This window comes from Manis javanica, chromosome 4 (genome assembly GCF_040802235.1).
Source record: "Manis javanica isolate MJ-LG chromosome 4, MJ_LKY, whole genome shotgun sequence".
Taxonomy (NCBI): domain Eukaryota; kingdom Metazoa; phylum Chordata; class Mammalia; order Pholidota; family Manidae; genus Manis; species Manis javanica.
Genome location: NC_133159.1, coordinates 129,114,008 through 129,127,359, shown reverse-complemented (window position 1 = coordinate 129,127,359; position 13,352 = coordinate 129,114,008). Strand labels below are relative to the sequence as shown.

The 13,352-nt window shown below is 47.8% G+C and overlaps 1 protein-coding gene across 2 annotated transcripts in view; it reads left to right on the top strand.

The window, feature by feature from the left end:
• Window positions 1-13,352, top strand: part of DNAH2 (dynein axonemal heavy chain 2) — a 96,547-nt gene that overhangs the window by 59,243 nt on the left and 23,952 nt on the right. For both annotated transcript variants that reach the window (XM_017671777.3, XM_073234886.1), the window contains exons 51-66: window positions 16-240; window positions 1,137-1,241; window positions 1,911-2,099; window positions 2,310-2,395; window positions 2,531-2,661; window positions 2,811-2,960; window positions 3,292-3,459; window positions 3,716-3,876; window positions 4,131-4,270; window positions 5,388-5,520; window positions 5,624-5,763; window positions 6,924-7,134; window positions 7,357-7,473; window positions 7,637-7,778; window positions 8,453-8,622; window positions 8,837-8,953. In XM_017671777.3, coding sequence (XP_017527266.3) covers window positions 16-240; window positions 1,137-1,241; window positions 1,911-2,099; window positions 2,310-2,395; window positions 2,531-2,661; window positions 2,811-2,960; window positions 3,292-3,459; window positions 3,716-3,876; window positions 4,131-4,270; window positions 5,388-5,520; window positions 5,624-5,763; window positions 6,924-7,134; window positions 7,357-7,473; window positions 7,637-7,778; window positions 8,453-8,622; window positions 8,837-8,953 — 2,385 coding nt within the window. The remainder of the gene's footprint in view (window positions 1-15; window positions 241-1,136; window positions 1,242-1,910; window positions 2,100-2,309; window positions 2,396-2,530; window positions 2,662-2,810; window positions 2,961-3,291; window positions 3,460-3,715; window positions 3,877-4,130; window positions 4,271-5,387; window positions 5,521-5,623; window positions 5,764-6,923; window positions 7,135-7,356; window positions 7,474-7,636; window positions 7,779-8,452; window positions 8,623-8,836; window positions 8,954-13,352) is intronic.

Sequence of the window (13,352 nt, the reverse complement as noted above, 5' to 3'; positions counted from 1 at the left end):
TACCCTTTTCACCAGACCACATCCAATAATGTGCAAAGCATCATAGAAAGCCGGGTGGAGAAGCGAACCAAGGGTGTCTATGTGCCGTTTGGGGGCAAAAGCATGATCACCTTTATGGATGATCTAAACATGCCAGCTAAGGACGCATTTGGGTCCCAGCCACCCCTGGAGCTGATTCGCCTCTGGATTGACTATGGCTTCTGGTACGATCGTGCGAAACAGACCGTCAAGTACCTCCGAGTAAGCATCCTGAGACTCCACTTTTCAGGCCTCTGTTCCCTGTCACGATTGGCTCAGTCCCTGCTGCATGGGGACCCCAGGAAAGGATCCTGTGATCCTGTATTCCTCTCCACACCAGAGTGTCCTGACTTTCTCAGGACGCAGACATCTAGCTCCTAAATTAACAACTCCTGTTAACTCTCCTCGTTGGCCCTGCCTTCCACTCTGTGACCAAAAGATCCTGTCTTCCTTTCCCAGGCCTCTTACTCCACATGGCTCACATGCCAACCCTGATGCCACCTGCACGGTCTCCGTGCCCCCAGCCACACTCCCCTCTCCAGGCCACTCTGCCGCCTGCCATTTCAGCAACTGCCTCCATGGCATCAGATCTCTGCTCCTCACCTCTGACGCAGGTGTCTCCCCTCGGTCCTCACCCTCCTCCCACAGTGTTCTGAGCACCCTGTTTGTTTCTTTTTCCTGAATCAATGGGCAAAAGCCACTCCAGCCTGATTTCTGGGGTGCCCATCTATCTGGCTCTCAGGCTCAAACACTTACCTAATAATCAATATATGCATGTGTTTCTGAGAAAGAACACACACACACACACCACGGATATACATATACATTAAAAAGAAGAACAAAAGAAGTTTAGAAGACAGAACCAAATATTTTTTTACCTTATCTCTATTTTCTCATTTGGGTACATGGATTATATTGATGAAATAAATACAAATATGTTACTTTAATAATTCTACAAAAAGTGCCCCTAATACTTTCCTCCTCTTCCCCTTCCCCTGCCCCCATCACTCCACGTTTCTTCCTGCTCACTCTGCCCCCATTTGTCCCTCTGTTTGCTCTCCCCTTCCTGGCTCCCAGAGACTCTCTGCCCACCAGTCTTTCTCGTCGTTGTCCCCTAGGATGTGTTTCTGATGGCTGCCATGGGCCCTCCTGGGGGTGGACGGACTGTCATCCCCCCAAGGCTGCAGAGTCGCTTCAACATCATCAACATGACCTTCCCAACAGTGAGGGCCTAATGGGGGCTGGTGGGGGGCCACAGAAGGCCAGCCGTCTGTGTCCCCGAGAATGAGGAGGCAGATCAAGGAGGGGGCTGAGGGGGCCGACTGGGGTCGCATGCAGGGAGCTGTAATATACGGAGGGGCTGCTGGATGAAAGTGTAGTTTGCTGGCTCTGGAGTGGCAGAGAATGCAGTGGGGCCCAGAAAGACTAAGGAAGGCAGCTCCTACAAAGCTGAGAGCTAAGAGCATTGCCAGGATTAGGGTGAGGCAAGTGAGGCACTCAAGGGCGCCAAAAAAACCTTAGTAATGAAGATGTACAACATTTTAATGCAATATTTTAAAAAAGTTAACAGCAGAAATTCATGAACAAAAAACACCAAAACTTTAAATAAATTCCAGATCAGTATACAGTGCCTCATTGAGCCATGTTAGAGCCTGAGACAAAAGGAAAAATCACCAATACCAATCCCATCTTCATTTAAAATACTGGTATTTGTTCATCATGAGTATTTTGCATTAATTTTTATTTCAAATATTGCATGACAATATTATTTCTCTTGATTTCTGAGGTCTTTTTTGGTGCTTCCTTAAGTTGTGTCACTCACCTCGCCCTAGTCCCAGTCCTGGCTGGAAGGCCAGGAAACTGTAAAAGTGAGTCTGAGGGCCCGTTTCTAGGAATCCCAGATCATCCGCATATTTGGCACCATGATCAATCAGAAGCTTCAGGACTTCGAGGAGGAGGTGAAGCCCATTGGGAATGTGGTGACCAAGGCCACCTGGGACATGTACAACACCGTGGTGCAGCGCTTCCTGCCCACACCCGCCAAGATCCACTACCTCTTCAACCTCCGGGACATCTCCAAGGTGAAATGCCACCTGACCTGGCCCCTTTTGCCCAGCACAGCCTTTTTGGAGGCATTCTTTTCTCCTCACTGTAAGCCCTGGTGCTCAATAGCATCTCACACTCTCCAAATCACCCCCATTCTAGAATGCTGCTTTCTCTGGCCTTATCTCTAAAACTTCGGGAGGGACTGTCTCCCTTCCCTCCATCTTTCAGCCAGGCCTCTTCTCCAGGTGTTCCAGGGCATGCTTCGAGCCAACAGGGACTTCCATGACACCAAGTCTAGCATCACACGGCTCTGGATCCATGAGTGTTTCAGGTGAGAAGCCTGTGCCCCGCCAGGTCCAGGCTCGTCAGGTTGCTCCAAGCCCCACCTCCACCCCTGCCTGCTGCTCCATCCCTGGGGCCATTCTACTCTTTGTTCTCAAATCTCACCCTAACTCCCTCCCAACAGAGTCTTTGCTGACCGACTGGTGGATACAGCAGACATGGAAGCCTTCATGGGCATCATAAATGACAAACTCGGCTCTTTCTTTGATCTCACATTTCACAATCTTTGTCCGAACAAACGTTCCCCTATCTTTGGTGAGCTGGGAGTGTGGCTGCTGTAGACTGGAGACGTGGAGATGGGTTGGAAGGAGAGTTGGGCATGGAGTCCTGAGGCTGAGGGCCCTTTGGAGAAGTCCAGGGAGGACCAGGCGTTTGAGCTCTGGCCCCCTCTTTCCACGGCCCAGGGGACTTCCTGAGGGACCCGAAGGTGTATGAAGACCTCACTGATCTGGCAGTGCTGAAGGCAGCTATGGAGACAGCTCTCAATGAGTACAACCTGTCACCCGCTGTCGTGCCAATGCAGCTGGTGCTTTTCCAAGAGGCTGTTGAACACAGTGAGCATGTCCTATATCCATCCCCATCCCCAAAATCCCAGTTATGGGATATTTCCAAGGAAATAGGGATCTCTTCCTAGGTTTCTCCCAAGTGAAGTCTTGAAAGTTGGCTTCCCAGATGCCTTTGTAGCAATGAGTGGGCTTTTCCTTGGTGGTGATGCTTAATGGACATGGTGAAGGTTAAAGCTGAATTGCTAGCAGGGTTCCAGGCACTGTTCTGTTCCCATACTTCACAGCCCTTCAGTTGCAGGCATCCCAATCCCTAGCTCAGGACCTGGAGGTCCCCTGAAGTTGCTCAGACAACTTATCATTCTCACCCCCCATCCCCTAGTCATACGGATTGTGCGGGTCATTGGACAGCCTCGGGGCAACATGCTCTTGGTGGGCATTGGTGGCAGTGGGCGCCAGAGTCTGGCCCGATTGGCCTCATCCATCTGCGAGTACGTCATCTTCCAGATTGAGGTCACCAAACATTATCGGAAGCAGGAGTTCCGAGAAGGTAGGCTGGGTCTGAAAGAGGGAAGGTTTGGGGCTAGGAGTGAAAGTTCAGATGCCTGACCTCCTGTGTGATAAGAGAGAGGAGAGAAGGAAGCCAGAGAGTGAGATGTGCCGGGCTCACGTGGGGTGGAGGGTGGTGTTGTGTACACGCTGCAGGCGGGGAAGGGTTTCTGAATCTCAGAAGAGGAATATGGGGTGGGATGGTGAATCTGAAGAGTCTGCCTGTCCCCTCTTCCTCCTTCCCTCATCTGGCCCAGATATCAAGCGTCTGTACCACCAGGCTGGGGTAGAGCTCAAGGCCACGTCCTTCCTTTTCGTGGACACTCAAATTGCTGACGAATCATTCCTAGAGGATATTAACAACATCCTCAGCTCGGGCGAGGTCCCCAATCTCTACAAGACCGATGAATTTGAAGAGGTTCGATCCCTTCCACACCCTCTACCAGTTGGTTCTTGGGCCTTCCCAACTAACCCCTGAAGAGGCAGGACCCCAGAATATGCCCGTCTATCCATGAGGTAGACGAGCTCTTTCTCACCAGCTGGCTTCCCTCAAAGGCCCCTATAGGACAGAGCTGCTTTAAGACCCCCGCTGGTCAGGCTAGCCTCACCTGCTGTGCCCTCCGGTTCTGCCACTGAAACTGCAGCCCCCTGACCCCTGTGGCTTCCGTGCAGATCCAGACGCAAATCATAGACCAGGCCCGCTCAGAGCTGGTGCCGCAGTCTTCCGACAGTCTCTTCGCCTACCTCATCGAGCGCGTGCGCAACCACCTGCACATCATTCTCTGCCTCAGCCCCGTGGGCGACCCCTTCAGGTGACTCCTGGCATAGCCTTGTCCCTCCTTCCCTCTTACAGCCCTGCACATTCTGGGTCCTCTGTTGCATGCTTGCCTTGTCAGCAAGAGCACCATTCTCTCCCGCCCTGCATGCCCCAGCTCCTTTCTGTAGACCTTGCTTTCTTTCAGGTAGTTCCTGCTTACATAGGAGTTGTTCACTCCCTTTGAGTATGAAGATTGTTTGGGTTGGTCCTTTTTTGGCAGGGGTGGTTGTTTTTTTAAATGTTTAATTGTGGTATTAAAAATTTCACAGAACATAAAATTTACCATTGTAACCATTTTTAAGTGTACAGCTCACTAATGTTAAACATATTCACATTATTGCACAACAGGCCTCTAGGATTTTCTCATCTTGCAAAATTGAAACTCTATACCCTTTGACTACTCCCCATTTCCTCCACCACCCAGCCCCTGGCAACCACCATTCTAGTTTGTTTCTATGAGTGACTACTTTAGATGTTGCATATAAATGGAATTGTAGTTTTCGTCTTTTCAACTGGCTTATTTCACTCAGCATAATGTTCTCAAGGTTCATCTGGGGTGTAGCATGTGTCAGAATTTCCCTATTTTTTAAGGCTGGATAAGATCCCACTGCATGTATGTACTTTTGTTTTTATCCATTCTTGGTATGATTTTTAAGGGTAACAGAAAGTGTGAGGAAGACAGAGAACTTGTGTGGAGAGGCCATTTGGGTCACCATTTTGTTTTTTTTAATATTATGGGGTATGGTATATTTACCATGTACCAGGTGCTGTGCTAAGCATTTTACATGTGTTAACTTACTGAATCCACTAACAACCCTAGTTAGTATGTTTTGTTATCCCCACTTTAGAAATAAGGAAACTGACATCCCAAAGGTTAGCTCACTTGTGCAGGATCCACAGCTAGGCATGGAACCAGGTCTTTCTGACCCCAGAACCTGCTCCTGAATACTACCCTGAAATAGCTCTCAGGGGAGCAAAATCTGGACAAGGAAATACAGGAACACGAGGAGGGGGCACTTAGTTTCCTGGAAAGCGGATGGACCTGTGACAAAGCCAGTAGCTGGAAGCCGAGTCTCCAAATGGACTTAACTGCCTCTCCACACCCTCCCCAGGAACTGGATCCGCCAGTACCCAGCCTTGGTGAACTGCACAACCATCAACTGGTTCTCAGAGTGGCCCCGCGAGGCACTGCTTGAGGTGGCTGAGAAGTCCATTGAGGGCCTGGACCTGGGACCTCATGACAATGTGAGCCCTCCTCCCCGTCTCCCGGCGCACTCCCAGCTCCCTCCTTTTACACTCTCCATCTGACTTTACTCTCTGTCTGACTTCCTGTATCCTGTGGTCTCAGATCCACAGGAAAGTGGCCCAGATCTTTGTCACCATGCACTGGTCAGTGGCTCAGTATTCCCAGAAGATGCTGTTGGAACTGCGAAGATACAACTATGTCACACCCACCAACTACCTGGAACTCGTGTCTGGATATAAGAAGTATGAAGAAGAATAGAAGACGTGGAGGGCCGGGGAACTTGGTGTCTTCAAGGGTGATTGGTGAAATATCCAGGAGCTGGTCACCTGGGTGCTGATGTGGAATGGGAGAGATGCAAAGGGCCTTAATTCTGTTCAGGAAGTTGATAAAAGAGAGATGGGGTTTCTAGAGGGAGTGGCCATCTCTGAGACCTCCTCCTCCCCTCCCTCTCTGTCCTTATTTTCTGGAATGACGTTTCTTTTCCCAGCCATAATACAGCTGTGTCATTGCCATAAATACCCATAATATACATACTAAGGCCTGTCCTCTCCTCTCTGCCTTTAATGTCTTGTAGGCTTTCCACCATTCCCAAGGATTATATATTCATTTATTAAGTTGTATCAAGTGTCTTTTTGTGTGCACAACACAGTAATAGTTTGCTGTGAGGAATATAAGAAAAATGTAAAGAAAAAACCCTCATTTATTGGATTCAATATTTTAATCAAGGTGAAGAAAAACCCATTTGTAATACTAATGATCATCAACATTTATTCATTCATTTAACACATAGATTTTGAGCACCTACTATGTGCCAGGCACTATTCTAGAGACTTGCAATCTACCAGTTAATAAAGTCCTTGCCTTTCCTGGGTACGTAAGGGAAGTACAAAGGGAATATGTTTGGACTGTACAATGTTGCAAACTTTTTGAGTGTGTTGCCAACATTTAAAACTCAGAAACCTTAGAAAAATCCAGATTTCCAGCTTCTCTTTAAAATCGAGCATTTGTGGCAACACTGAGCCCACATTCATTCCCACATGGGGAAAACAGGTTGGAGATGAAGGATGGCCACCCCCTTGGGACAGGTTTGTGTTTTCTGGTTCACTGCAGCCCCCCTGCCTGCTGCACAGTGGGAAAGTGGAAGATTCTCAAGTAGGAGAGTGGTGTGAGGAAAACAGTATCTAGCAAGCTGATTGTAACAGCAGGGTGTAGAGTAGACCAGAGCCAAGAGAGTCTGGAGGCAGGAAGACCAGTCGGGAAGCTGTTAGTGGTGGTCCAGGCAGGAGATGATAAAACCCTGGCGGTGGCAGAAAGGAAGGCAAGGGTCCAAGCCACTTTGGGAAGGGACGTCAAGTGGGGGCGCCCCCCAGCCCTCCAGCACCGCATCCTTCTCTGTCCCCAGGTTGCTGGGGGAGAAGCGGCAGGAGCTGCTGGACCAGGCCAACAAGCTGCGGACAGGACTGTTTAAGATCGATGAAACTCGGGAAAAGGTGGAAGTGATGTCGCTGGAGCTGGAGGACGCCAAGAAAAAGGTGGCTGAGTTCCAGAAACAGTGTGAGGAGTACCTGGTCATCATCGTGCAACAGAAGCGGGAAGCGGATGAGCAGCAGAAGGTGGCATCCCACCCCCCACCGGTCCTGCCTCTCATGCCCCTCTGCTATCAGTGCCCACTGGGCAGAGAGGCTTCCCAGGCTCCATCAGTTACTATGTCAGGGGATGCACGTTCCACTCCACAACTTTCCTTTAGCTTTACCTTTTACTGTTACCACCAACACTGGTGCCCCGAACTTTGCCCAAGGTGAAGATGAAAGCTTTATTCTCTTTTCATCCCCTAGGCCGTCACAGCCAATAGTGAGAAGATTGCCATTGAGGAAGTCAAGTGCCAGGCCCTGGCTGACAATGCCCAGAAGGATCTAGAAGAGGCATTGCCAGCCCTGGAAGAAGCCATGCGGGTATTGGGGCAGGAAGGCCCAGGGATGGAAATGGAGCCAGCCTTTTTTGTTGTCAAAGTCCCTGGGGAAGTGGGAAGAAGAGGGGGTGCCTCAGCTGGGTGCTGTCTCCAGGAAGGACCTATCTTGCTGCCTGAGTTGGCCCTGGCCCTGCTCTTTTTCTCAGGCCCTGGAGTCTCTGAACAAGAAGGATATAGGCGAGATCAAGTCTTACGGACGGCCCCCGGCCCAAGTGGAGATAGTGATGCAGGCGGTCATGATTCTTCGAGGCAATGAGCCCACTTGGGCAGAGGCTAAGAGGCAGCTAGGTAATCTAGATAATCAGTTATTGTTCATTAATTGTCTGCTGTGCATCAGGCACTTGGAGAAACAGATGAAGGAGGCATTGTACCAACCCTCAGGAGCATATAGAGCCTAATAGGAAAGAGAAGACATAAATATCAGTTAAGATTCTTTGGTTGTAAGTACCAGAAAATGACTCTATCTTAATTTAAGCAAAAAGAAAAGAAAGAGGTGGGGGGTTGTCATAAAGATATAGGAATTTATCTCAGAATCCAAGGGCAGGAATGCGTTTGTCCTTTTGGGACAAGAATCAGAAAATGGAAAACAAGAATCTTTCTGTTTTGCATTTGTGTTTTTATCTGCTTTGAGTTCCTTTGGTAGAATATAGCCTGCCAGCCATAGTTTCATGAGTCCTGTCCTAGAAGAAAGTGCAGAGAATTATACAGAAAGAATAATGTGTGGGTTGGCTCACCTGAGAGCATTGGAAGTAAGTGATGGGAGATGAGGCTAGGAGGACTGGAGGGGCCTGGGGGCTTGGAGGTTTCAGATGAGGGAGCAAGGTCAGCAGAAGGAACTCAGGATGAGGTCAGGTATCTGGCCTTGGGAACTGAGCTGAGCCGCTTAAGCAGTGGAGTTGAGGCGAGGACAAGGAGAGTGGGTCCAGGCCCGCTGGCTGAGGCCCCCAGTTTTCATCCCACAGGGGAACAGAACTTCATCAAGTCACTGATCCATTTTGATAAAGACAATATCTCAGATAAGGTTCTGAAGAAGATTGGGGCCTACTGCGCCCAGCCTGACTTCCAGCCTGACATCATTGGCCGTGTCTCACTTGCTGCCAAGTCCCTTTGCATGTGGGTTCGGGCCATGGAGGTAAGTGGGCTGGGGCGGGGTTGGGAGCAGTGCAGTGGGGTGGGGAGCTGTGCTGCGGGGTGGAGAGCAGGGAGGTAGGCCTGGGAAGAGAGCGAGGCTGGGGAGTGGAAGACCCAGGGGATCTTCCTGCGGGTTCCTTCCTGCACTGCGGGGTGGCTCGCTGGCGGGTGAGTGAGTGGGTGTGCAGCCCTGCGGCCTGGCTGTGTCTCCGCAGCTGTACGGGCGGCTGTATCGGGTGGTGGAGCCCAAGCGGGCCCGAATGAACGCTGCCTTGGCCCAGCTTCAGGAGAAGCAAGCGGCGCTGGCTGAGGCCCAGGAGAAGCTGCGGGAGGTAAGCCTCTTGCTGTCTCTTCCCCAGTGGCCCTTCTCCCTGATTTCCAGGGTGCCTAACTGCTGTTTACTGCTCCCCATCTAATTCTACTCCCTGCTCCCTTACAGTTGTGTCTGCTTCCCACTCTCTGCCCTGGGAAAGCTAAGGCCACTGCAGAGGGTTACAAGGCACAGAGGGCGTGGCCCCCAGGGGCCCTTCCTGAGGCTGACCTGGGAGCTGGTGCCTCAGTCGTGGCCTTTGGAGATGGGCCCTGAGCTACAGTAACTGATGAAATCGGTGTGACAAATCAGCCTTTGTGTCGTTTTGGGAGGGCGGGGTAAAGCAAGGGTGGGCGCATGGCAGCTGTGGACCCGGCAGAATGTGAGGGCGTGTGGGGGCACAGGGTCCTCCAGGAGGCAGCAGACTAGACAACCCAGAAGCTGAAATGCGGCAGAACGTAAAATGCTTTATCAAGAATTCAAAATTCTTCGAGCCTATCAGTTAATTTTTCTTTTGTTGATTCAATAGGTAATACATTCACATGCTCTGACATTCAAAAGGTACAAAAGAGTATTTGGTAAGAAGTGTCTCTCCCATCTTCTGTTCTCTAGCCACCAGCTCTGCTCCCTTGAAAGTAACCAATATTACAAATTCCTGGTTACCCATCCAGAGGTGTTCTCTGCTCATATAAGCAAATTTTTATTTTTCACATTTCTATGTTATACACACTGTTCTGCACCTTCCTGCCTATTTACCTATATATATTGAAGAGTGTCCCATATTATACATAAAGAGTTTCTGCTTTCTTTTTACATTGCGTGATATTCCAATGGGCAGCCGTACCATCATTTATTTAACCATTTCTCTTTTTGATGGACATATTCACTGTTTCCAATTTTGTTCATCTTCTCTAGTCCTCAAACTTTGTTGGTGCAATCTTTAACTATATGGAAGTTTTAAATTTTTATATAACTGAAGCTGTTCACACCATCTCAAAATGATTTAACAGAAACCCACTATGGAGAACACCAGGTCCAACCTCCTCCTATCAGATGAGGATCCCAGGCTTTAGAGAGATCAAATGGCTTTCTAGTTACCGACAGAACCACATTTCCCGACACCTTCGCCACCATGGCTCATCGCTGTCTTTTCCTGTGGCATCATTACTGTCAGAAGTGCAGCCGCTCTGGAGGTCTCTTCTGCTTCTGCTTGTGCGGAGCCACCCAGGCTGGGCGAGTGGGCTTCTGTCTGCACAGGCTCCCCATTGCCACTGAAACCTCCCACTTTCTCAGGGAACCTTCACTCTTATTCTCTCTTTTTTGAGAGTGATTAATCAGAGGTGTGACAATCCATTTGGCAAGATTTCTCACCCCTGGAGGAATCATATTGTGGGCCAAATAATGAGAAACAGTTCCCTTCACATGTGAAAAATGGGACCTCGGGGGTCAGCCGCCAACATCATTCACCGGACAAACATTTATGGAACACCCAGTGCGAGGTCCCTTGAGAACCCCTAATTGGTAAGAGTAAGTAGACAGCGAACCAAAATTTCTCCCTTGTTACTAAAGAGGCTGTACAGTGAGTGTAAGAACCAAATGTCCCTTTTAATAGAACCTCAGAACCAGGCCCACCTATCCAGCTGCTTGCAGATATAATGGTGCTGATGCTGGGCTCCACCCCAGGCAAACTAAGCTTGAATCTCTAGCAGAGACTGGAAATCCGCATTTTTGAGAGCTTCCCTGTGAGAAGTAGTCAGTGGTTGGAAAGCCTGTGCACAGCACCAGGGTGCAGAGGCCTGGGAAGAGGCCCAGAGTCCAACTATACTGCATAGCAATTCAAATCCTGAGAAAATAGTTTTAGCCATTACTTACTTGCTTGGAACCCTGAAAACCTATTTTCCCTAGGCCTGATTCTGACATACAGCAAGCTTAGAAATTGCCCCAGAAGGCTCTGAAATGGGTCAGAATAGATTCTTAATCTACTTCAAGGCAATTGTATACCTCAGGTTGAAATTCACTTTCTTTCTTATTTCCCATTCCAAATTATATCTGGTCACATTGTTCCACACAGTTGTGTAGTGAGACTGACAGGATTAAAATGCTACAATAATAACAATACACAGACAGTCCACAAATTTGAGTGTAAACCCAAGGGGGGAGAATTAAATATCAAAGATTAAATCCCTGTATAAACTAAAGTTCACATAAATTAAAATTTGAAATCAAATTATTTTGCTTTTATGAGTTAAAAATCTAGACGCCCTTCTAGATTCTTAAGTTAAAGTCCCCAAACCATCCTCCCCAATTTCCTTCAATTTCTTTTTTTTGATATTGAAGTACATACAATAAAATATCCAAATCTTAATGTACAGCTTGATGGGTTTTGACATGTATATACACTCATGTGACCTTTACCCAGATCAAGATATCAAACATTCTCACTAATTTTCCCCCTTCACCTCTTCCACCCATCCCCTCACTCAGTGGCAACCAGTCTGTTCTCCATGTCTATGAATTTACTAGGAACAAGACAAAAAAATAGCAAGTATTGGTGATAGCTCCCTGTGGTTCTGATTTGCACTTTCTTGATGATGAGTGATGTGGAGCATCTTCTCATGTGCCTCTTGGTCATTTGTATGTCTTCTTTGGAAAAATGTCTATTTAGGTTCTCTACCCATTTTTAAATTGGGTTATTTTTTGGTTTATTGGGGTTAAGTTGTGTAAGTTCTTTACATATTTTTGATATTAGCCCCTTACTGGATATATCATCTGCACATGTATTCTCCCATACAGCAGGCTGCCTTTTTGTTTTGTTTATGGCAAGCCTTGCTGCGAAGCAGCTTTTTAGTTTGATGTAGTCTTGCTTGTTTATTTTTGCTTTTATTTCTCTTGCCTCATCCTCCCCAATTTCTTATTCTGCTCAGTCTTCACTGAGAAGTTCTCAGTATCTGAGCAGAGTCAATTCCCTTAAGCTATAGGCAGGGCTGACACTCTCTGGAATGGATGTAGTTCCTACAGGACCTCAGAGGCTCTATTAGTTCAAAATCAAGTCTCTGCCAAACATCATTAGAAAATAAAAAAGAATTTGAAGTGTTAATAAGGCATACATGACTCCAGATAAAATTATGTTCCCAGAAACCAATTGTTATTATTGTTCTGAAGACCATAGTAGAAACTCGAGTAGTATTTGCAGGAATGAGGATACATGGAGTAAAGTCTTGGTTTTAGATTTTACCAGGATGTCAATCATCTGGAACCATGACTTGGGAACTTAAAGTAACCTCCTGCCATAGATCAATGTAAGAGAGATGATCCAACCAACAAACATTTACTATATTTGGGGGGGCGCTTTGGAAATCTATATGTGTATATCTTCTTTTTTAGAGGGGTGGTGTTGTGGTAAAATACACATAAAATTTACCATGTAACCATTTTAACCACTTTGAAGTGGCATTAGTACATTCACCATGTTGTGCAGCCATCACCACCATCCAGTCCAGAGCTTTTCCATTGCCCCAAGCAGAAACCCTGTTTCCTCATATATTTCCCTGAGCTCCTGGTCCCTCACTTCCTGTCATGATCAGGCACGGCCAGTCCTATACCGTAGTGGCTAATATTGCTGCCGTTCATTGTGGAAGTGCTGCGCCGATGAAAATTGCCTCTCAGAGAGAGTTTTCACCTTGTCCCCATACTTACTCTAACTGGAAAATTACCTTCAGCAGATTTCTGAACTGAAGCTTTTATTCTATTATTTTATTAATGCTGCTGAAGCTTGTGCCCTGGGACCTTGTGGGGAATGAGTTCTCTGCCATTTTGTGTCTGAAGACACAGCTTTTCTCCCCTTCTGAACCCCCTAAGTTGCTCAGGGATGTTCCCTAGGCACAGGTAATACCTGCATGGGTATGCATCTACCCTTACTGTGTCACCTGGAATCTCAGCCAAAAATGGAATATTTCCAGCCCATGAGCCTGTGGACAAACCACATGGATTTCACATTAGTTCCATCACAATTGCTGCTTGGCCCCAAATAAAAAAGAGAATAATGTGACATCTGATCTGGTGCCATCTAGGCATGGCAATAACCACTTAAAGCTAGAACCACTAAAATCTGTAATATACACAAGATCCACTGCCCTGTGGTTTAAAAGCAGCAAATCAAATATTCTGTCCACCCAGTGCCTAAAAACGACCTATCCCACTTCTACCCAGTCTGCCGTTTCTGTGTTGTAGCTAAAGCAGCCTTTTTACTTAGAGTTCCCCCTAAGTCAAGGCCTCCCTTACAGCCCACATCTCTCCTTTGCCTATGGCCAGTTCCCTTGAAGCTGCACTGTTTCAAACAGTCCTGCCTCCATAGAAACAGCCACTCCACCTTGACAAGGTAAAAATAAAAGCACAGCTAACAAGGCTGGGCGGTAGATACA